At 32.4% G+C, this 24,555-nt stretch overlaps 2 protein-coding genes across 3 annotated transcripts in view; one reads left to right on the top strand and one right to left on the bottom strand.

The window, feature by feature from the left end:
- LOC126885677 (uncharacterized) overlaps window positions 1-24,555 on the top strand; it is a 220,355-nt gene that overhangs the window by 147,040 nt on the left and 48,760 nt on the right. The gene's annotated exons all lie outside the window — the stretch shown is intronic.
- LOC126885680 (uncharacterized) lies at window positions 7,407-23,053 on the bottom strand. Of its 2 annotated transcripts, none has more exons than XM_050652381.1 (2): window positions 22,800-23,042; window positions 7,407-7,664 (listed from the first exon to the last, which is right to left on the bottom strand). In XM_050652381.1, the coding sequence occupies exons 1-2, from the start codon at window positions 22,876-22,878 to the stop codon at window positions 7,459-7,461; spliced, it is 285 nt and encodes a 94-aa protein (XP_050508338.1). In that variant the 5' UTR covers window positions 22,879-23,042; the 3' UTR covers window positions 7,407-7,458. The 2 variants fall into 2 exon arrangements, with proteins under 2 accessions (XP_050508338.1, XP_050508337.1); XM_050652380.1 differs by lacking the exon at window positions 7,407-7,664 and adding an exon at window positions 15,882-16,160 and having other exon boundaries at window positions 22,800-23,053.

Raw genomic sequence — 24,555 nt, 5'->3', positions numbered from 1 at the left:
TTAAATAATGAATTAAGACATGAACTAAATAATCCATCGATATTTTATTTTACTTATTTATTTCTTTGAATTAAAAACATAATGTGTGTGTACTTTATACGCACGTAAGGAGTTATACTTCTATTATATGATTTCAACGAAATAAAATACTTTAAACGGTTTATTTTTATTTTATTTAAATATTAAATTAATTTTAATACTTCCCACTTTCCAAAAATTCAAAAATTAAAAAAAAATACAGCAATATAATTGTCCGAATTTGAACCCGGGACCTCTCGATCTGTAGTCGAATGCTCTACAAATAAAACGATCCACGACCACACTGTTTATATGGTTTCTCGGATATTATGACAAATCTCGGTATCAAATAGACGAAGTAAAGTAAAAAAATATAAAAATGTTTTAATAATACGTATTATCTTACTCCCAAGGAAGACAAATCCAAAGACACAAAAAATATAATAAATATATTTACTAAAAACACTAACATATTCTTTTTACACCCCATTTTATACTGATACATACATAACTTAAAATATTTAACAACGAACTCCAGACTGTCTGTGTGCGGATGTGGGCAGAATAATAAAAATTCACTCACAATCGCGCCTAAAGAAGTATAACTTCAAAAAATTTGAAAAGAAGCAAGTATTAATAGTTGTTGATGTAGATAAGTGACATGGTTTATACAGTGGGGTACAATTTGATTGTGTATTATTATTTATTTAATTTTTACTAGGCCTCGCAGTTTACATATATATTCCTTTATATTCGTCGCAGTATACTTTAATCATTTGTGTAATTATTTACCACCTTCTTATCCAAATTAGCTACCAACAGTTCCTTAGCAATATTTAAAGAGAATTGTATACAGTGGGGGGCCCGAAAAAAATCTATCCTTAAAAAAACTCGAAATTGTCAGATTAAGATAAGATAACGTGAGTAAAAATATAACATCAACTATTCAGTCTCAACAAGATCCCATTTCCTATCTCCCTAATTCAGAAATTGTCTCGGATTCATTCTTTATAAGATCAATTTATAAATCTGAATTGATCCAAACGATCAATAGTATCAAAAGCAAATCATCTTGTAGTACTGATGGACTATCCATAAAAATCTTCTCAAATCTCACAGATAATGTGTTAGAACTCCTTGTGTCACTAATTAATGATTCCTTTGAAAACGGTAAATTTCCAGAGTGCCTAAAGACAGCCATTATTATTCCTCTTCATAAAGGTGGCGAAAAATCTAATGCCTGCAACTATAGACCTATTGCCCTACTACCGGTACTCTCCAAAATTATTGAGAGGCTCATAAAAACCCGACTTAGGTATGTCCTTTCTCTTTGATAACAATATTTTATCATAAAATCAGTTCGGCTTCTTAACTAATAAATGTACAACTGATGCCATGTTTTCTGTACTTCACGAGGTTTACCAAGCACTAAACAATAATCTTTATACTACCACTGTTTTCTGTGACTATTCCAAAGCTTTTGATTGTGTAAATCACAACATTTTGATTAAAAAACTTAATTACTATGGAATTCGAGGTATTTCTTTGAATTGGTTCAAATCTTACTTAGATATAGGAAACAATTGGTTAGAGCAAATGATACTGACTCTAGTCTCAAAAACATTATATGTAGAGTACCACAAGGTTCAGTATTGGGTCCTCTACTTTTCCTGATCTTTATAAATGACATCACTAATTTAAAAATCGATGGAAAAATTTTTCTTTTTGCCGATGATACCAGTATCACTTGGAGCAACTCAACTATTGCAACTCTTCATGCAACTATAACTTCTGATCTTCTTACGATAAAAACGTGGTCTGACTCTAATTTATTCTCCTTTAACGTGGATAAAACGGTAGCATTATCATATAAAGGTGCTCTTCAACCCCTGCTTGTGAATAGCAGCCAGATCTCTACCGTTGATTCTGTAAAATTTCTTGGTATTCTTTTAGACAGCAACCTCAAATGGTCCCTTCTAATCGATTTGTTAAGTAAGAAACTCGCCTTGGTCTGCGATGCCATAAGATCTGTTTCGAAGGAACTCAATTTAGCATCTTCTAAAATAACATGTTTTTCTTTATTCGAGTCTCATCTTCGATATGGTCTTCCTTTTTGGGGGTCTAGTACAGCTGCCCAATTTGATGTTATTTTCAAATTACAAAAAAGAGCAATAAGATATCTGTTTGGCCTCAGAAGAACAACCCATTGCAGAAGTTACTTTAAAGATCACGAAATTTTAACTCTTCCATCTTTGTATGTTTTAGAAACTGTTTGCTTAATTCGTAAACACATGCATGTCTTTCCAGCAAGGCCTCATCATGACTACTCCACCAGAAATTCAACTTTTGATGTCTATTTACCGATCCCGTCTTCTGAGTTAGTAAAGAAATCTATACTATATTCCGCAAAAAAACTATACAACCATCTCCCTTTACAACTCAAATCTGCAACATCCTTTCTCAAGTTCCGTAAAATGACAAAAGCTCATTTATCTAAAAGACCATATTATTCAGTAGAAGAGTTTCTTAATGACTAACTAAGAAATCACAGTAATGTACAAGTAACTAAAGTGTATTTATATACAGGGTGTAACAAAAATACAGGTCATAAATTAAATCACATATTCTGGGACCAAAAATAGTTCGAATGAACCTAACTTACCTTAGTACAAATATGCACATAAAAAAAGTTACAGCCCTTTGAAGTTACAAAATGAAAATGGATTTTTTCGAATATATCGAAAACTATTGGAGATTTTTTATTGAAAATGGACATGTGGCATTCTTATGGCAGGAGCATCTTAAAGAAAAATTATGGTGAAATTTGTGCACCCCATAAAAATTTTATGGGGATTTTGGTCCCTTAAACCCCCCCAAACTTTTGTGTACGTCTCAATTAAATTATTATTGTGGTACCATTAGTTAAATTCAATATTATTAAAACTTTTTTGCCTCTTAGTATTTTTTCGATAAGGCAGTTTTTATAGAGTTGAGGCTAATTTTTCAATATGTTAACATAAAAATTTTATGGGGGTTTTATTCTTTTAAACCCCCCAAATGTTTGTGTACGTTTCAATTAAAATATTACTGCGGTACCATCAGTTAAACACAGTGTTTTTAAAACTTTTTTGCCTCTTTGTATTTTTTCGAAAAGGGACCTTTTATCGAGATGTGACTTCTTTTTTAATATGGTTCAAAATATCCCTAAAAATGTAAATCATAAATAAATGTTCATATTATTCCCAAGTCTCCATAATCTTACTTAACCATATACAAATATGTAGTGGATTTGACAAATATTCGAAATATCTCGATAAAAACTGACTTTTCGGAAAAGTACTAAGAGGCAAAAAAGTTTTAAAAACATTGTGTTTAACTAATGGTACTACAATAATAATTTAATTAGAACGTACACAAAAGTTTGGGGGGGTTTAAAGGAACAAAACCCCCATAAAATTTTTATGGGGTGTCCAAATTTCACTATATTTTTTTCTTAAGATGATTCTGCCATAAGAATGCTACATGTCCATTTTTAATAAAAAATCTCCAATAGTTTTCGACACATTCGAAAAAATCGATTTTCATTTTGTAACTTAAAAGGGCTCTAACTTTTTTTATGTGCACATTTGTACTAAGATAAGTTAGGTTCAATCGAATTATTTTTGGTCCCAGAATATGTGATTAAATTTGTGACCTGTATTTTTGTTACACCCTGTATATTTGGGTGTCACATACAGCAGCTTAAACTTATTAGTTCCTTTGTTTGTGTTTTATTATATTATGTTGTATGTTCAATTTTGCAATTTATAGTAATTTTGCAATACATATATTGTTTTTTGTTTTTTTACTTCACTTTTTTAACTTGTTTATATTTTTTTTATTGACGATTTATCTAATTTTATAAAATTGTATTTGTTATTGTTATGTATATCTTTTTCGTGAATCTATGTTAAGCTTTGTCCATAAAATTGTATAATTTTCAGTGACAATAAAGCATATTTCTCTCTCTCTAAGATAAGGTAAGTTAAGTACATGCAAAAGAGTGTATATTTCAAACATCTGACGATTTGAGCCGGGCGTAAGGAAATGGGCGAGTCCCAAAGTTTCACAAGAAAAAAGCGAATATTTCGCGAAATGAACATCAGATCGAAAAACTGTAAAATACACTTATTCAATATTTTGAAAAAATTATCGAATGGCACCAAACACGACCCCCCACTGGGGTGGGGTGGGGGGTTACTTTAAAATCTTAAATAGGAGCCCCCATTTTTTTTATTGCAGATTTGGATTATGAATAATATGAAATTATGAATGGATGGCATTATAATCGGAAAAAACGATTGTTGGAAATAAAAAATTATGTTAAAAATGGAAAGTCCCCACTAAAATGGAAAACTTTACTTAACTTTTTTTGGTTTTAGGACCTACTCTTCACAACCCAATAGGTCCCTATAACGCTCGAGTGACTGCACATTTAGCATACTTTGCTCCCCAACTATTTGTTCATGTTGATATTTAGCAATGTTTATTTTGATAAGTTACAGGGGTGAAAATTGAGTGTGATTTTTAGTTTCAAATATCTCATCAAAAAGAAACGTTTTGTTCTCGGTAATAACGTAATCTTTCATTCTGCGTTTAAATTTTTCAAAAATATGTATTAGTTTTTTCAGGATTAGAAAAACATGAAAGCATTTAATTGATGCCTCTTTCTTGTTTGCCATCACATAAGTAGTTTCTAAAAGGGGCCTTATTAGAAAAACCATTCTAAGATATGTTACGTGAAAGTCACATGAATAAGTACCATAGTTCTCCATATTAGTTATAATAGTAATAAGAGCCAAGCCAAGAAGAAATTCAAGAGTTTTGGGGAAATCAACTTCCACACCAGCTGCTCTTAACGGCAATGCTGGATGGATAGAAGATACGACACAGAACTGCCAACACTACACTACTACTCTTTACAAACCTTTCACCACTGAAGAAGTCTCAAATATCATCAAAGAGCTTCATAACTGAAACTCTCCTGGACCAGACGTAGTTCAAAACTTCTGGCTTAAGAAGTTTTGGAGTGTTCGTGATTGATTATCAACACTAATTAATAATGTTATTTCCAATCAGCAGGAAACGCCATCAATTCTAATTCAGGGAACCGCATATTTAATACCGAAGGATCAAAATAACATCCAAGATCCAGCCAAATACCGCCCAATTACTTGTCTTCCAACTTTGTATAAATTGGTCACTTCTGTGTAGCCGGGCGTATCTACCAACACTGTGCTCTGAACAATATCATAGAGCCCCAACAGAAAGGATGCGCTAAGGGTTCCATGGGTTGCAAAGAACAACTTATCACCGACTCAATCATTTCTAATCAGGCATATTTCAAAAAAAGGAACCTATTTGCAGCCTTCATTGATTACAAGAAGGCATTTGATTCAGTGCCGCATGAATGGCTTATAGATATATTGAGAATACATAAAGTCGATGATAATATAGTGACCTATTTACAGCATATAATGACAGAGTGGAAGACTAGAATTCACCTTCAAATACCTGGTGAAAATAACATCCAAACTGAAAATATCGCAATCAGTCGGGGCCTGTTCCAAAGAGATTCGTTAAGTACACTGTGATTCTGTCTAGCTATGAACCCACTATCTCAGCTATTGAACTCCACTAACGCACGTTTTAGCATCAAAAATAGCAACAATGTGGTGGCGAAGCTTAATCATTTATTGTACATGGATGATTTGAAATTAATGGCTTCCACTCAAAACCAACTAGATGAGATGCTAAGAACTGTAGAATCCTTTTGAAATGATAATAGTATGCACTTCGGACTAGACAAGTGCCGTGTTTTAAATACAGTCAGAGGAAAATTACAACCCGGAGGATTCGATATGCAAAATGGCCAGAGCATAGATGCCATGGGTGAAAGAGATAAAACGATATGTATAAATATCTTGGAGTAAAGCAAGTGCGGAAAATTGACCATAAGAAGCAAATGAAAACTGAGATAATTACTGAGTTTATACGAAGGGTAAACCAGCTGCTTCGTTCATACCTTAACAGTAGAAATTTGTTTAAGGCACCAAACACCTACGCATGTTCCGCGCTTAGCTATTCGTTTGGCATTGTTAAGTGGACAAAAACGGACATAGAGGATCTTCAGCAAAAAGTAAGAACATACCTCACAAAGGCACAAAAACACCATCCTCGAAATGCAGTATAAAGAACGACATAACCACGGAATCTAGGAGGAAGAGGACTTATGGATATAGGTGAGCAATTAGACAAACAAATTGCTAATTTAAGAACTTATTTTCAGATGCAAGCTGAAACAGCTACTCTACATAGCGCTATCTGCGCAGTAGATGATACAACACCGATCAAACTGAGGAAACTAGAAATGCGCATAAACCACCTCACTAAGGACAAAAAAATGCGCAACTGGATAGGTAAACCTCTGCACGGGCGACATCCCAATGAGGTCAGCCAAGAGTATGTCGACAATACAGCGTCGAACTATTGGTTGACATCAGAAAATATGTTCCATGAAACGGAGGGTTCACTACTGGCCATTCAGAATCATGTTATACCAACCAAAAATTACCTGAAATATATCGTCAAATACCGTCAGGTCCAAAACGACAAATGCCGATATGGATGTCAAGCCCAAGAAACCATCCAACATCTTACAGGGGGCTTCCAGGCATTTGCTGCAACTGAATACAAGAAACGGCATGATTCAGTAGGAAAGATCCTTCATCAAGAGATAGCTATCAAGCTGGAACTTCTTCAAAAGGACCATCTCCCATATTATCAGTACGTCCCTGAGAGTATGCTTCAGAATGACAACTACAACTATACTGGGACCGCACTGTACTCACAGATCAAACAGTGGCGCACAATAGACCAGATCTCGTACTAGTTAATAAATCAACAAGACAAACAACACTAATTGATGTGGCGATACGTAACAACAATAATCTACGTACTAAATTTACTGAAAGGGTTGCCAAGTACAGAGATCTGGAAATCCAAATACGAAGACAATGGAGAATGCAAAGTACCTCGACGATACCTATTATTATGCCTACTACTGGAGTCATTCGGAAAAACCTCCTCGAAAGCATAAAAAAGCTGGGTCTAAATGAACATCTCTACAAGACCATGCAGAAAGCTGTACTACTCGCAGCGGCCAGATGTGTACGAACATTTTTGGGAGATACACCTGCATACCAAGTCACATAAGGGCTCGATAACACGGAAAGAGTCCCACCAGAGCTCAATCTTTTTGATACCGTAGGTATCTGGGATGAGTCAATTTTTCCCTTAGAGGGAGTGTGAGCCGTATGGCTAAATCTGGATAATAATAATAATAATACTTTTATAGACATTTTAAATATTATATTACTCATAAACAATGTGTTTTTGTAGTTAATATGGTGGTCCTAAATGTAATTTTTCGCAAACTGGTCTTGCTACCTTAGTACATTCATCTTCACTGTAGAAAAGGTGTCTTCTTTTGATACCGCATAACCCAGACACCTCTACACAGGATCTATATTTTATGTCCCACCGCCAAAATGTAATAAAGCAACCTATAATTGGCTCATCTTCATCTTTATAAGGTTTTAAGCAATCTACAAAAAAAAAACAAATAGGTACATAAATTAGGTATTAGTTCACGTAATGAAGCTTAAAATAGGACAAAACCTCGCAATTTTTACAAAATGGATCGATTTGCTTGAAAATTTGAGAATAAGTAGTGGATGGTCCAAGGATCAAAATCTATATGATGCCAAAATGCGCTTTTACCATGGGGGTGGTGGCCACCCCATCTCGGGGTTGGAAATTTTTATTATATTTTGACCACAAAAGATGGTAAAAACATTCATTCTAAGCAAAAAACGTTCTATAATTTTTTTTGATAGAATTAATAAGTAGTTTTCGATTTATTCGCTATCGAAAGTGTTAGTTTTATGTCGAAAAAAATCAATGTTTTTAATCAGTTTTCTGCTAATAACTCAAAAAGTTTTCGTTTTATCAAAACAACTTTACTTAACAAAACTGATGTTTGGGAAAAAGGGCTTAAGTCATAAAATCAAAGTTTACAGGGGGAATACTTGAATGTTTCAAAAATTGTTATAAATCGCACATGTTACCTTTAACCAATTTAGTACAATAGTACCATTCAATGTACCATAATAAAATGATAATTATAGCAAGAAGACAATTTTCGTAGATTTTTAATATTTTAAATGCACTTAAGACATATAGATCTTACTATTTACTGACTTAAGACCTACAGACGGCAACTTTTCTATGTCTATATTTTTGTGTATCTACCATTGAAAGTGAAAAACTATACGGGGATATGTTGAATTAGTTGTGTACATGACTTTCCCAACGGGCGGAAACAGAGTGGGGCACAAGGGTACTTATAAGGGGTCAAAGTCGCGGTTTTTATTATTTTTTTTGTGATGATCATGATCGAGATAGTGCACCAAAAGTTGGGAATAAGTAGGCCATGACGTAACTAAGTAAAATATCCAGGGGCGGAACGCTGCGTGGCCGACAAAGGGGTGGGGGATGAGGGTAGTTATAAGGGGTCAAAGTCGCGGTTTTTATTATTTTTTTGTGACGCTCCTGATCGAGATAATGCACCAAAATTTGATAATAAGTAAGTCATGACGCAACTAAGTAAAATCTCCAGGGGCGAAACGCTGCGTGGCCGACAACGGGGTGGGGGTAGGGGTGAATACAAAAATTATAAGGTTTTTTTTTGCGACGTTCGTGATTGAGATAGTGCGCCAAAATTTGGGAATAAGTAGACCTTGACATAACTAAGTAAAATCTTCAGAGGCGGAAACCAGAGTGGGGATGAGGGTGGTTGTAAGGGGTCAAGGTCGCGGTTTTTATGAATTTTTTTTGTGATGCTCATGATCGAGATAGTGCACCAAAATTTGGGAATAAGTAGGTCATAACGTAACTAAGTGAAATCTCCAGGGGCGGAACGCTGCGTGGCCGACAAAGGGGTGGGGGCAGGGGTGAATATAAAAATTATAACGAATTTTTTGTGACGTTCGTGATCGAGATAGTGAACCAAAATTTGGGAGTAAGTAGATTATGGCGTAACTAAGCATAATCTCCAGGGACGGAAACCAGAGTTGGCGATGTAGGTAGTTTTAAGGGGTCAAAGTCACAGTTTGTATTATTTTTTTTTTGTGACGCATCACAACATTTGTCCCCCACGCAGCGTTCCGCCACTGGAGATTTTACTTAGTTATGTCATGCTCTACTTATTTTGCTTATACAACTAAAATAAAAAAGTGCTGTACTAGAAAATAGAGAACTATTTAATAAGTAATAAAAATATAACTAATGTCAATATTATTATTTATTAGTAACCAAAACTTTTATTTTTCGGTGTATACATAATATTTTTATAAAAACATTTACCTATTGATCAAACAACCGAAAATAAATTGAGATCAGCAAGGCTTATGTCAAGACATATGCCTTCTAGATCATAGCAGTTATTCTCCAATATATGGTACAAGAGACGTAAATTGACTTAAGTTTTATTGCCATACCATTTTGAACAATCATGTTTGGGACCTTCATATCATCGTGAATAACTTTGAATTATAATGTGGTAGACTTAAACCGTTTGTACCAATAAAAAGAGCGGATTTTTTTGGTCCAGAAGGCATCAAAAATTTTTTTTGCTAAATTCTGACTTAAGCCCTTTTTCCCAAACATCAGATTATATAGTCGGAGAGATAGAAGCGGATTTTGTGCGTGATAAGTAATATGGAAAAACTATACGGGGATATGTTGAATTATGTGTGTACATGACTTTCCCCAACGGGCGGAAACAGAGTGGGGCACGAGGGTAGTTATAAGGGGTCAAAGTCGGGGTTTTTATTATTTTTTTTTGTGATGATCATGATCGAGATAGTGCACCAAAATTTATGAATAAGTAGGTCATGACGTAACTAAGTAAAATCTCCAGGGGCGGAACGCTGCGAGACCGACAAAGGGGTGGAGGATGAGGGTAGTTATAAGGGGTCAAAGTCGCGGTTTTTATTATTTTTTTGTGACGCTCCTGATCGAGATAATGCACCAAAATTTAATAATAAGTAAGCCATGACGCAACTAAGTAAAATCTCCAGGGGCGGAACGCTGCGTGGCCGACAACGGGGTGGGGGTAGGGGTGAATAAAAATATTATAAAATTTTTGTTTGCGACGTTCGTGATTGAGATAGTGCGCCAAAATTTGGGAATAAGTAGACCATGACATAACTAAGTAAAAGCTTCGGAGGCGGAAACCAGAGTGGGGATGAGGGTGGTTATAAGGGGTCAAGGTCGCGGTTTTTATTAATTTTTTTTGTGATGCTCATGATCGAGATAGTGCATCAAAATTTGGGAATAAGTTGGTTATGATGTAAGTAAGTAAAATCTCCAGGGTCGGAACACTGCGTGGCCGACAACAGGGTGGGGGTAGGGATGAATACAAAAATTATAAGGTTTTTTTTGCGACGTTCGTGATTGAGATAGTGCGCCAAAATTTGGGAATAAGAAGACCATGACATAACTAAATAAAATCTTTAGAGGCGGAAACCGAAGTGGCGGACGAGGGTAGTTATAAAGGGTCGAAGTCGCGGTATTTATTTTTTTTTGTGGTGCTCATGATCGAGATATTGCACCAAAATTTGGGAATAAGTAGGTCATAACGTAACTAAGTAAAATCTCCAGGGGCGGAACGCTGCGTGGCCGACAAAGGGGTGGGGGCAGGGGTGAATATAAAAATTATAAGGAATTTCTTATGACGTTCGTGATCGAGATAGTGAACCAAAATTTGGGAGTAAGTAGATTATGGCCTAACTAAGCATACTCTCCAGGGACGGAAACCAGAGTTGGCGATGAAGGTAGATTTAAGGGGTCAAAGTCGCAGCTTGTATTATTTTTTTTTTGTGACGCACCACAACATTTGTCCCTTACGCAGCGTTCCGCCACTGGAGATTTTACTTAGTTATGTCAAGGTCTAGTTATTTTGCCTTATTTTGCCTATACAACTAAAATAAAAAGTGCTGTGCTAGAAAATAGAGAACTATTTAATAAGTAATAAAAATATAACTAATGTCAATATTATTATTTATTAGTAACCAAAACTATTATTTTTCGATGTATACATAATATTTTTATAAAAACATTTACCTATTGATCAAACAACCGAAAATAAATTAAGATCAGCAAGGCTTATGTCAAGATATATGCCTTCTAGATCATAGCAGTTATTCTCCAATATATGGTACAAGAGACGTAAATTGACTTAAGTCTCATTGCCACACCATTTTGAACAATCATGTTTGGGACCTTCATATCATCGTGAATAACTTTGAATTATAATGTGGTAGACTTAAACCGTTTGTACCAATAAAAAGAGCGGATTTTTTTGGTCCAGAAGGCATCAAAAATTTTTTTTGCTAAATTCTGACTTAAGCCCTTTTTCCCAAACATCAGATTATACCTTGTACTAGATATTATATGTATATTATAACAAAATGTTTTAATTTGTTTAAACAAAGATTGTTTAAATAACTATATGTACAGCTTTCAAATGAGAATATTATTATTTTGAACGTTAAAGGATACACGGGTGGTAGGTTTTTCTAAAAAAGTCTACAACTGCAAAAAATATACGTATAGTTTTATTTTGTTTAAAATAAATTAATCAATCATTATAACAAAATTAAACCTTTTTGGCATTTCCTAGTGCATTAGTTAGGTGGCTCTACTGGACTTACTTGGAAAAAAAAATGAAGAAAATTGCTCCATGAGAAGCCCAGAAAATATATATTTTTTAACGTATACCGATTTAGTCGAGGAAATGAAGCTGGAAAAATGGCAAAACCTCGCAATTTTTTCGTCCAGCATCGATTTGTACAAAAATTTGGGATTAGGCTCATATCACCCTCTAGTTCATTTTCTATATTGAGCCGTTGTACGCTTTTGGTTTTTTAAGGGTGAAAACCACCCCTAATTGTAAAAAATTATAAAATAGCATTTTAAACTTTAATATTGTTCATTTGCTTCTTATTAGTTACATAACGATTGTTTTGTGCTTTAAGATATAATATCACAATATTTCAACCCTTAAAACCACCCTTGTTGGAGCTATATATGAAAAGTTTACTTATCCTAAAAGAATAATTTCGGCTTGCATCAATTTACATAAAAATCTTACCCTGTACTTCATATTCTATATCATGCTCAAGGGCGTTGATTATTTTTAGGGGTGTAAACTACCCTTATTGCCAAAAATTATATAAAACATGGTAAACTTTAATATAGGTAAAATTTGGTTTTGATTGGTTAAATAATGATTGTTTTATGCTTTAGGATACAATGTCATAATATTTCAACCCTTAAAAACCACCCGTAATAACATTGCAATTTTTATAAGTAGACAATTTAATAGATCTATACAGAAAAAAAAGTAGAATTAAAGAATTACAAAAACATTTATTGACACAAAAATACGAATTTACAAATATATAAAAATACACATACAAATAGCTTTTTAGTCATCCAGTATACGAACCGGCTCTGTGGTATTATATAGGTACATTGAAAATGCTCTACAAGGGGACTATTCGAATTTTTCGAAAAAAAAATTAGTTTTATAAACATAGCTCCTTCATTTTTAAAGATAAAAAGTTTTTCAATAACAGTTTTGTAGGATTTTTGAATAGTAATAAGACTGTGTAAATTAAATTCCGTAAGATCCCTTAATTTTTAATTGAGGTGGGTTTAAAGGGCTCGGAGAAGGGGATGTTTGCTCGTAAATAGATGTTTTAAACAGCTATATCTCGCTAACTTTTTTTTACTGTAATGAAAATCTATGCATAAAGAAACTTTAGCTATTGAAAAAGCTACAATTTAGTGATCTATAATTTTTTTCGTATCTCCAGTATTTTCGGAAATATTTTGAAGAAAATGATAAAAATTGCAAAATTGCAAAAAATCAATTTTTCTTTAAACTCCAATTTTTCTAATATTAAGCCTTTTAAATAGGTCAAACTTCTTGGGTGTATTGATAATATAAATATAAAAGGAATTACAGAAAGGAAAAGACCAATTTTTAGTTACAAGGGTAGGTAGGGGGTTGTTTTCACTGTTTTTTTCGTAGAGAAAAATAGGTACCGACTTTTTTTTGTCCATAAATTGCTCAATTTTTATGCTAGATACTTTTTATTATTTTTTTGAAAGATCTTATTGTATGCTTAACAAAACATGTAACTTTTCCTGGAAAAATGCAAAGTTTTCCCGTTATTTGGCTTTGTTTATTTCAAATTATGCAACTTTTAACATGCCGTATCTCGGTTTGTATTGGTCGTAAAAATATTATAGAAAAAAAGTTTCGTTTGTGTTACTAAAAGAAACAATTTTGATATCTACAGTTTTTTTGATTAAATGCATATTTTTCGAGTTATTCTCAAAAAACCCTCTAAAAAAGTCGATTTTTCCGTCGAAAGACTGTTACTTTCAACCACGAATAACTAGAAAAATATTAGTTTTACGAAGAAAATGTAAAAAACAGTTTTTTCTTAAAATTACTTTTTACATCGATTTGCATGGTTAAAATATAATAAAAAATTCCCACCCCCGAGATGGGGTGGCAACTACCCCCAAGGTTCTAGCGTACAGCAACATGATATAGAAAATGATCCTTGGACTATTCCCTACCTTCTGTGAAAATTTCAAGTAAATCTATGCTGGACGAAAAAATTGCGAGCCAAAATGCTTCATTTCCTCGACTAATTTTAAACTTTGATATTGTATTTTCTTCAACCTAGTTTTTGATTGGGATTTTGGTATTTTTGGGATTTTTCACATCTTAAAGATATTAAAATTTGTACGTAGAAAGAGGACCGAATTAAAAAGGTAATGGTTTGAAAATTACTTTCCCATTGTTTATAAATTCGTCGCAAATACCGGTCAACTTTACTGGCTATATCTCAGAAATTACTAATAAGAAATAAATTTGCTTTTTTACAACATTTAACAGTTTTGTACCGAATTCGTTTATATTTAATGTAATAGTTTTCGAGATATTCCATTTGTTTATAAACCAAAAAATTGTTTATAACTTTAAAAAATATCCTGAGGCCGCTCAAATAGTCCAATTTCAATTCTATAAAGTTTGTTAGATAGGTATAGTTCCTTTTTATATGAAATTCATAGTTATTCTGGTGTATCATAATTATTAGGCCTAGATCCCGCGTACCAAAAACATTGAAGGCAAGCTGAAAATTTGTTAATAGTTTAACGGCGTCTAGTTGGACAAACTTTGATGTACGGGAACACTGGAACAGGGGAAGCTTTAATTGTGAAACAGTTTAAGAATTTGGAACTTCAGATTACGAAAACGTCCTATATATTTTGTTGGACAGAACATCCAATTGATTTGTTACCCTTTCAATAAACTCTCAGGCAAAAATCAGACTGCTATTACTAACCGATATGATTCCTGTCATTTGACATGTTCTTCGTGTTTCACTCATTAGAAGACCCAGTTGGTGATAAAGACCAGTCTGATTGTTGCATGAGAGTTTAATGAAGTGGTAATAAATAAATTTCTGTCCGACAAAATACATGAAAGGTTTTCGTAGTCTGATGTTCAAAATTTTTAACCTGTTACACAATTAAAACTTCCCCTATTCCAGTGTTCCCATACATCAAAGTTTGTCCGACTAGACACCGTTAAGCTATTAACAAATTTTCAGCTTGCTATTAGTCAACTTTTTTTTGTACGCAGGACCTAGTATGGTCTATGACAGCGGTTCTCAATTTGTGGTACATGTACCACTGGTGGTACATTTTATTTTTTGAGGTGGTACACAAAACGCAAAAACAGCCAAAATTAGCACCACTATTATAGTTAAACAGATCACCTAGTTAGATATGTATTTCAGTTAGGTGGTACCAAAAATAATAAAAAGTATTTGGTGGTACATGACACAAAAAGATTGAGAACCGCTGGTCTATGATATATATGTCAAAAAATCATAATTTAAAAACAAAAATCGACCTATTTCGGGATTTTTCTCCAAAAGCTTCCTTTTTCGAAAAACTGAATTTATTCCATAATTTTGTCCCTCTCTGTATATTCCTTTATATATTGCTCGCAGTATCCACATTGCCACGGTTGCCACTTTCTTATCCACATTAGCTACCACCAGTTCCTTAGCAATATTTAAAGAGAATTGAATACAGTGGTTCTCTGAATGATAAATAAAAAGTACAATTACTAAACTAGAATTAACCGGCCTGTTAAGAGCGTAAGCGCAACATTTCGGGCCAATGCTTTTAAGCGCATTCATTTTTTTTCGAATCCTGAGAAAACTAATAAGTATTTTTGAAAAATTTAAACGCAGAATGAAAGATTACATTATTACCGAAGGCTGAAAAGTTCTATAATTTATTTTGATAAGTTACATAGGTGAGAAAAAAAGAGAAAATTGAGTGTGATTTTTAATTTCAAATATCCCATTAAAAAAATTTTGTTTATTCTAAGGGACTTTCGGCTCTCGGTAATAATGTAATCTTTCATCCTGAGTTTAAATTTTTCAAAAATATTTATTAGTTTTTTCAGGATTAGAAAAACATGAAAGCATTTTATTAATGCCTATTTCTTGTTTGTGATCAGGTAGTTTCTATGAGGCCCTTATCAGAAAAACCATTCTACGATATGTTACGTAGAAGTCACATGAATAAGTACCATAATTCGCCATATAGTTTGACACTAATATGAGTAACACTCGCTGTACTAGTTATAATAATAATAATACTTTTATAGACATTTTAAATATTATATTAAGCATAAACAATGTGATTTTGTGGTTAACATGGTAGTAACGAATATAATTTTTCGCAAACTGGTCTTGCTACCTTGTTACATTCATCTTCACCGTTGTCTTCACTTTTGAAAAGGTGTCTTCTGTAGATACCGCATATCCCCGTCTCCTCTACACAGGATTTAGATTTTATGTCCCATCGCCACACTTTATAAGTAACAGGATAGCAACCTATAATGGGCTTATCTTCATCAATATAAGGTTTTAAGCAATCTATAAAAAAACAAATATTATAAATATACGTATTTAAACAATTTATTTTACTCTGGCAAATCAGCAAAATACAAGGAAAAGTAATTCACCCGCAATTTTATTGCTGGAATCGAATCTTATGATTCTATATATTAATAATATAGGTATGTAAAGTCTGCAGATAATGTGCTATATTTTTATAAACAAAATGGCGACCCCAAATCGTGTTTTTTCAGTTATTACTCTGTAACTTAGAGTCTTACAGGATTTCAACTTTACAATAAAAACATCCAAGTAAAAATTCACCGTAAATAAATTCTACATAGAGACATGTCCTCACGATTTACTGCGACGAAAATTTTCCTCGGAAAATGCGGGTTTTAACAAAATCTTTAATTTTCAACTAAAATTTTAGATAAGTAATAATTTATCAATAATTAAATAATTTGAAAAAAAAAAAGTTGTTTTGGTGTAGATTATATTTCCATAAAATGGTGGAAATTTAACGAATAGTCCATTCTTTAACGGTAAAATATTGCAAAACTTCTAAATTTTAAAGAACCGCTTGGATTGACATGAAATTTGGCATACACATAGCTAACAAGTCAAAGAAAAAAAGTGATATTGTGCCGATATGTGCTTTTGCCCTGGGGGTGGTTTTCACCCCCTCTTGGGGGTGAAAAAATATCCGTCCAAAGAAAGTCAGGAAATGGGCAAACTGGCTAATTTTAAGTAACTTTTGTTCTATAGAGTTTTTTCACTAAGTCAATACTTTTCGAGTTATTTGGCAGTGAATATCTTCATTTTTTCAACAAAATAACCACGCTTTTAGACGGTTTTTCGCAAATAACTCAAATAGTAAGTATTTTGTCGAAAAAACATTCTTAGCAAAAATATAGCCTATAAAAAATTTAAAAAAATGGTGTATATATCACGTCTTTATACCTAGTAGAAGCAGAGTTATAGCTAATGAAAAATAGGGTCATATTCGTCAAATTCCAAATGGAATACTTTAACGTGAAATAACCAAAAATGAAGCACATTTCGGGGAAACTCATTACAACTTATTTAAAGTGTTTAAAAAAAGCTTCATATTTGTTTTATAAAAAAAATTTCTAGCATCAAAATTAAACAAGTTACGCTCAAAATAAAGTTAGTCCCTTTTGGTTTTGGTAAAAAAATCGAGAAAATCACCCCCTAATTAGTATCTTAAGTGAACTTAATAGTTACGACTTCACAAGTTTCTTGACTCGTGTATATATTGTTTATATGATCTGTAAGTTTCATCGGTTCAAAGTCCTTATTATTGAAAGGGCTGTAGTTAAAAGGGGTTGAACGAGTCACTGATCACGAATGTATGCAAATTTAGAAACACCAAATCTTAATCAATTTTTGTCTAACAGAAAAACAAAAAAATACATGATATTTAGAAAAGCAAATCTGACTTTTTTTGTTTTTCGAGATTTTTGGTATCTCTAACAATTTTTAAGTTATTTTGAAAAAAAGCATTTTTTTCAAAATTTTAATTTTTAAAAATTTTACTTTGAAACCAAATTTTTTCAAAAATAAGCACTTTGAATCGATGAAACTTACAGATCATATTATAAACACAACATAAGTAAAATAATTTGTAGAGCGGTAACGATTAATTTCATTTAAGTTACTAATTAGGGGGTGGTCTTCCCGATTTTTTTTTGCAAAAACAAAAGGGACCAACTTTATTTTCAGCGTAGCTTGCTTAAATTTAATGCTATAAACTTTTTGTAAAAACAGAAATAAAGCTTTTTTTGAATACTTTAAAAAAGTTATAATGGGTTTTCCCCAAAAAGTGCTTAATTTTTTGGATATTTCACGTCGAAATATTCTGTTTGAAATTTGGTGAATATGAATCTATTTTTCATTGGCTAAAACTCTGGTTAATTTTTTATAGGCTATATTTTTGCTAAGAACGCTTTTTTCGACGAAATACTTACTTTTTGAGTTATTTGCGAAAAACCGTCTAAAAATGTGGTTATTTTGTTGAAAAATGAACATATTCACTCGCCAATAACTCGAGAAGTGTTGACTTGGCGAAAAAGCTCTATAGAACAAAAGTTACTTAAAATTAGTCAGTTTACCCATTTCCGGACTTGTTTTGGACATATATTTTTTCACCCCCAAGAGGGGGTGAAAGTCACCCCCAGGGCAAAAGCACACATCGGCACAATATCACTTTTTTTCTTTGACATGTAAGCTATGCTATGCCAAATTTCATGTCAATCCAAGCGGTTCTTTAAAATTTAGAGCAAAAACCGTGAAAGAATGGACTAGAATAGTTTAGCAACAATTATCAATTTACATTCGCAATAATAACCTTAATAATTATGATATATTATGTACCAGAATAACTATGAACAAGAATAAAAAACCGCTAAACGCCGTAAAAATGAGTGGCGCATACAATATTCCAGCTACAAAAGAGCTGATTTATTATGTGGCGCGAAGATGTATCTTCCTTTTTAATGAAAAATAAAATTCTAGTTCTATTTTGAAAGATTTTTCCATAATATTTGCTAAATTTGAAGTAAAACGCGTCACAAAAGAGTAACTTTGATACAGTTTGCATTTTGAGGCTCTTTTGTGGCGCGTTTTACTTCATAATTAAGCAAATATAATGGAAAAAATTTTTCAAAATAAAACTAGAATTTTATTTTCCATCAAAATGAAAATACATTTTCGCGCCACGTAATATTCATATCAGCTCTTTTGTAGCTGGATTATTGTATGCGCCACTCATTTTTACGGCGTTTAGCGGTTTTTATTCTTATATCAGGAGTTTTTCAAAGTTTTTTATATATTAAATGTATGAAGTTGAATGTAATGTTTCTCGATTACAGGTTAAGCGTTATAAATAATCGCCTTTGTCGCACTTTCTCCCAAATTATCTAGTAGTTACGACACCAGACGTGTGATAATACAATCCGAGTTCATATCCCAGCCATCCTAATAATTGTGGCCGGCAAATAAACTACTAATTCTCCGATCAAACTAAGCGTTGTACCACCGAAACGGTGAAAACAGCTGTCCAGCGATTGTGCCTCCCTCTGAATCAAAAACAAGCAAAACCATCTTTTACTTTTCTATCTTTACTCAGATTTGAGTACTAGAAAGTTCCTCTTCTGTCCTTTTCCGAGACGAATGAAAACGAAATGTGAGATTGCAATGAATCCTTTTTGTTTTCTATATTCGTCGTCTGTGGTCTTATAAATTGTTAAAGTCACAGATTAAGGATGTACCAGAAAGAACTTTCAACACGAAAAGTCTCAGATTTAAATAACTATTTACCATTTTAATGGTGAATTTTGCATCTAAGACACTTCAATTTTTTAATTTTTCAGTTTTTGGCTATACTAAGCCGTGTGTAAGTATGATCTTGACCGCTTAGGCACCATTTGAAAGCTTAACTCAACGCTATTGATTTGGTGTATTTGCGGTTTTCCTGTTTCTCCTTGAACGTAATATATATACGCTCAAAAAATATGCCATTTTGTATTTACCTAGCCCTATAGCTGGCTTATGGGTACTCAAAAGTCACAAACTACACCGGTTGTGAATCGGCCCTCCCTGACTCCCTCTTGAAACACAGAAAAAAATTCAAATCGGTGTAACTTTTCCGCACACATACATACATACATACATATCCACAAACATTTTCCCCTTTTTAAATAAAAATTAAGTCATACTTCTGAGCTCAGTAACTTTTGAATGGTATAACCGATTTTCAAAATTAGAATGCGTTGAAAAGGTAATGTTCAGTGCTATCAAAAGTCGTAAAGGTCGGACTTAAATTTTTGAAGTTTTTGGGAGTTTTGGGGACGAGAACGAAAAACATGGATGGATGATTCTTTTCCTGAACTTTAAGATGGGATTTGGTCCAATTTTCAATTCAGTCAGATTTGGAAAATCGAAAATTTCGAGAACTGCCGATCTCTGGTAATTTCGTATATAACGGCACTATACCTATCTAGCATACTTTACAGAATTGAAATTGTACTATTTGAGCAGCCTCAGGAATGTTTTAAAATTATAAACAATTATTTTTTAGCTTATAAACAAATACAATATGTCAATGTTATGGTGGATTAAGCAATTGTGAAATAATAGGCTATTGATTATATTCAAAATAAGATAGCTAAAAGGAACTACAACGTTAACGGGGTTTTATTATTTCATATGGTCAGTGGACATTTATATATGAAAAAACCGCGGAGTGCTACCATTTAAAGGGGTGCGTTTTTGAGAAATGGGTGAATTAGTCCCTGGGCACAGGTTACATTAGGGTGAGTTCTATGCACTTTTGCTACACACATATCTACATAAAAATTGTTCCTGGTTAAATTTCCTATCTAAATATTACTTTTTAAAGTCAATGATACTCTTTTTAACAAAAATATATTCAAGAGAAAAAGCACAAAAAAACCCAAAAGAAAGATATTTTGTTTTTTGTCCCATAACTTTTGTCCTAGAGGATATAGGTATAGATATTGCTTTACAGAAAAAAAACCTACATATTTCTGCTTTAAAATGTTGTTTAGTAGAGGTAATTAGGATTTATAGTTTTCGAAATATGATTTTTCAAAGTTCGCCACTCACAGCAATTTTGGGCAATTTTCCTTATTATTTCGCATATATTGTTTTGTAATTTTTTCTACGTAACTTTAGGTATATGTAATGGTACACGTAATAGGAATAGAAATCAATTACCTTTAAAATGGTCTGCTGTATAACGTTGTACGACTTTTTTAAAGTGATTATGGTTTTTCAAGGTTTTATACTTTTAACGATTTTTCATAATATAATATAAAAATAAAATAATATTATTATAAATTACATTATATATTATATAATATTATATTATATATAGTATATATAATATAATATTATATTATATATTATATAATACCTAATATGAAAAAAATATTATTTTTTACATTTTTTACGATTATTTTTTAAATTTTTCATTATATAGTGGGTTCGCTAAACTGAGACACAACTGGCTAGTGACTTTAGTCGGTAATTTTTTTGTTTTTGGTCAACTTTGCCATTAAGATTGGTGAAATTACTAACTATTTAGTAATTATTTTTTTGGCAAAATTACTTACTAAAATCACTAGCCAGTTGTGTCTGAGTTTAGCGAACCAACTATAACTTTTTGTTTCTTGTACATGAATATACTATATATTGCTCAATAAAGAGGGCTTACTTTCTGTTTTTTAAAATTCTTTGATATTTTTGTACCTGTTTTATTTAAAATTATTTCTTTTACAAAAATTACATAAATATTAGTTTTAGAAAACATCACTTTAGTTAAAATTATTTAATAGTTGACATTTAACAAATTTTCAAAAACAAAGTCCATCTCTTGGTTAGCATTAGCTTCAATATCTTCCTCTGACATCTTAGTTATCTTAAGAGTTCCAATAATTAGTATCCATACACATGCACCCTTTGCAGAATATTGAACAACTAATTCCTATCTTCCTACAACCGCAGTTTTTTGTACATCCTTTGGTACATTTACATGCTATTTTTTCAAGCAAAGCTTGTGGTGCAGGAGCTTTGACAGTAAATATTGGAATTAATCCATATTTTGAATTTTACCCGGCCAAGTCAAGTGGATCCAAAGGTCCACATATAAAAAATAAGATTCAATCTTAACACACTATCACATAGAAAAGTTATAATGAGAAGTTTAAAAAATAATCCTAAAATCAAGAATCGTTGCAAGTACTTATTACATTTTGAAAAAGCATATCTTATTCAAAAATGATCCTAGAATTTTGTATAATACACCATCTTAAAGTAAACAGAATAAGCTTTCTTTTTTATTCTATAATATATACCTAAATGTAGAAAAAAAAGTTATAATGGGAAATTTAAAAAATAATCGTAAAAAATATAAAAACTCGTTAAAAGTATAAAATTTTGAAAAAGATAACCTCTTTAAAAGAAGTCGTACAACATTCTACAGTAGAACATTTTAAAGGTAATTGATTTCTATTTCTCTTACATGTACTATTGCATATGCCTAAAGTTACGTAGAAAAAAGTTACAGAACAATATTTGCGAAATAACAAGGAAAATGGCCCAAAATTGCTGTGAGTGGCAAACTTTGAAAAATCATATTTTGAAAACTGTAAAAATTAATGACCTCTACCAAACACCATTTTAAAGAAAAAATATGTAAGTTTTTTTTCCGTGAAGCAATGTCTATACCTATATCCCCGTGGACAAAAGTTATGGGACAAGAAACAAAATTTCTTTCTTTTGGGTTTCTTTGTGCTTTTTCTTTTGAATATATTTTTGTAAAAAAAAGTATCTTTGACTTTAAAAAGTTATATTTAGATAGGAAATTTAACCAGGAACAATTTTTATGTAGACGTGTTTGTACCAAAAGTGCATAGAACTCACCCTAATGTAACCTGTGCCCAGGGACTAATTCACCCATTTCTCAAAAACGCACCCCTTTAAATGGTAGCACTCCGCGGTTTTTTCATCAATAGAGATTCATTGACCATATGAAATAATAAAACCCCGTTAACGTTGTAGTTCCTTTCTATAGTACATAATCAATAGCCTATAATTACATACAGTTTTAATATCATATTAATAAATATTTACCTTGTATTTTATATTCACGATCTGCATAAATGGATACAGTGAAACAGACAAAGAAAACAAAGATTTTGAAGAATTTCATTTTTGATTTTGAAGCCAGTAGAAGTAACTATTTTCTGAAGTAGCAGATACACCTAAACCACAGGTTTATGCTTTACTAAAATAAATAAATATTTACATGGTATTAATGCTTCATATCATATTAAATTATGACGTTATGACTATAAAGGTCCTCTGGTGGGTGCGGTTAATTGGATTCTAAAAAGTTTTAACAATGTTAACAATACATACAATTCTGAAGGAGGTACCATAAAATATATATTACAATAGGTACACTGTACGTACTTAATTATAAACAACAATAAGAATTTGAAACATGAAATAACAGTTTTAATAAAAATTATTTTAAACAAATAAATACTTTATTTTCTTTAAGACAAAAAATATAGTATGTGTAGAATTAAATTTTTCAACTGTCTTGTCCCATTATACATTATGCGGCAAAATAATCAGCACTAAAATGAATATTGAAATGTTTATGATTATTTATATATCTTGTATACATGATATAGCCTTGCAAACATTATTCACGACGACGCACGTTCCCGATAAAACAGGTGTCAAAGATGCCCTCTGACTAGTGCTACGAGGAGGAAAAATATGAAAATTTCTCCCACTAACAAGGTCCAAAATTAAAGAAAAAAAAGTTGTTCAAACATAATAACGTGTGATCCAAAATTATTGTCACCATAGGTGGCTCTGAACGACAGAGATAGCTATACAGTGCATGTCTATTCTTAATTCAGATATAATTACCAGTTTAAGTCAACTTTGACAGATACTTGTCAGTGTACATATGTCAACTTAAAAAACACTATAATTGAACATAAAAAGTAGCAGAGGAAGCAACATTTTAACTTTATACGAATTAAAAGGTCTTGAGATGGGTATCTTTTCAACGTGTTTTCAATCGTTATTCTTTATTATGGAAAGGCAAAGTGATCATAACAACACTGAATATAGCCGCAGTTGGTCGTGACGTCACACTCCGGCTCTCTTTCAGATTAAAACAAGACATACGTACTTTTTCCACGGATTGCTTTGATCCCAATAATTGTGGATCGCTCGTTATTACTGTTCAAAACATAAAATATTAGATAACATAAAACGGAAACCACACAAAAACAAATTCAACCCAATAAACACGCTAGTTAGGAAAATTAAGGGACCTTAATGCCTATAAGTTATTATTCATGTCTTTTATGTAATCCTGGTTATTTTTTATGTCTTTTGGTTGGTTTTTCATTGGAAGTTCCCCCCTAAGACAAATTTCCCGTCCTAAGGCAAAATTTCTAGATCCGCAACTGCCTCTGGCACGAAAAAATCTTTAATTCTAGTCTGCAATTCCGAAATGCCAGACGTTGGATCTGTCTGACTCTTTCAGCATTCCCACATATACGCATCTGGTGGCGTTAGTTCTGGTGAGTAGCAACTCCAAAAATAATCGCGCAGTATTCAAAGAGACTCTCTGGCAGTGTGACAGGTTGTTCCGTCCTGCTGAAACCATTGTTGATTTTAAGCTTGGACCGTTTTCGTGACTTTTTCCGTATGACCTCCACCATAAAAAATTTTTCTGCAAAACTGAGGACCATTCTGGAGCGCATAACATTATACTCTGGGCTAATTAGCAAAATACAAGGAAAAGTTATTTACCAGCAATTTTATTGCTGGAATTGAATCTTATGATTGTATATATTTA

This window comes from Diabrotica virgifera, chromosome 5 (genome assembly GCF_917563875.1).
Source record: "Diabrotica virgifera virgifera chromosome 5, PGI_DIABVI_V3a".
NCBI classification, from domain to species: domain Eukaryota; kingdom Metazoa; phylum Arthropoda; class Insecta; order Coleoptera; family Chrysomelidae; genus Diabrotica; species Diabrotica virgifera.
The sequence above is the reverse complement of the archived record's forward strand: the minus strand, read 5'-3'. Positions and strand labels throughout refer to the sequence as shown.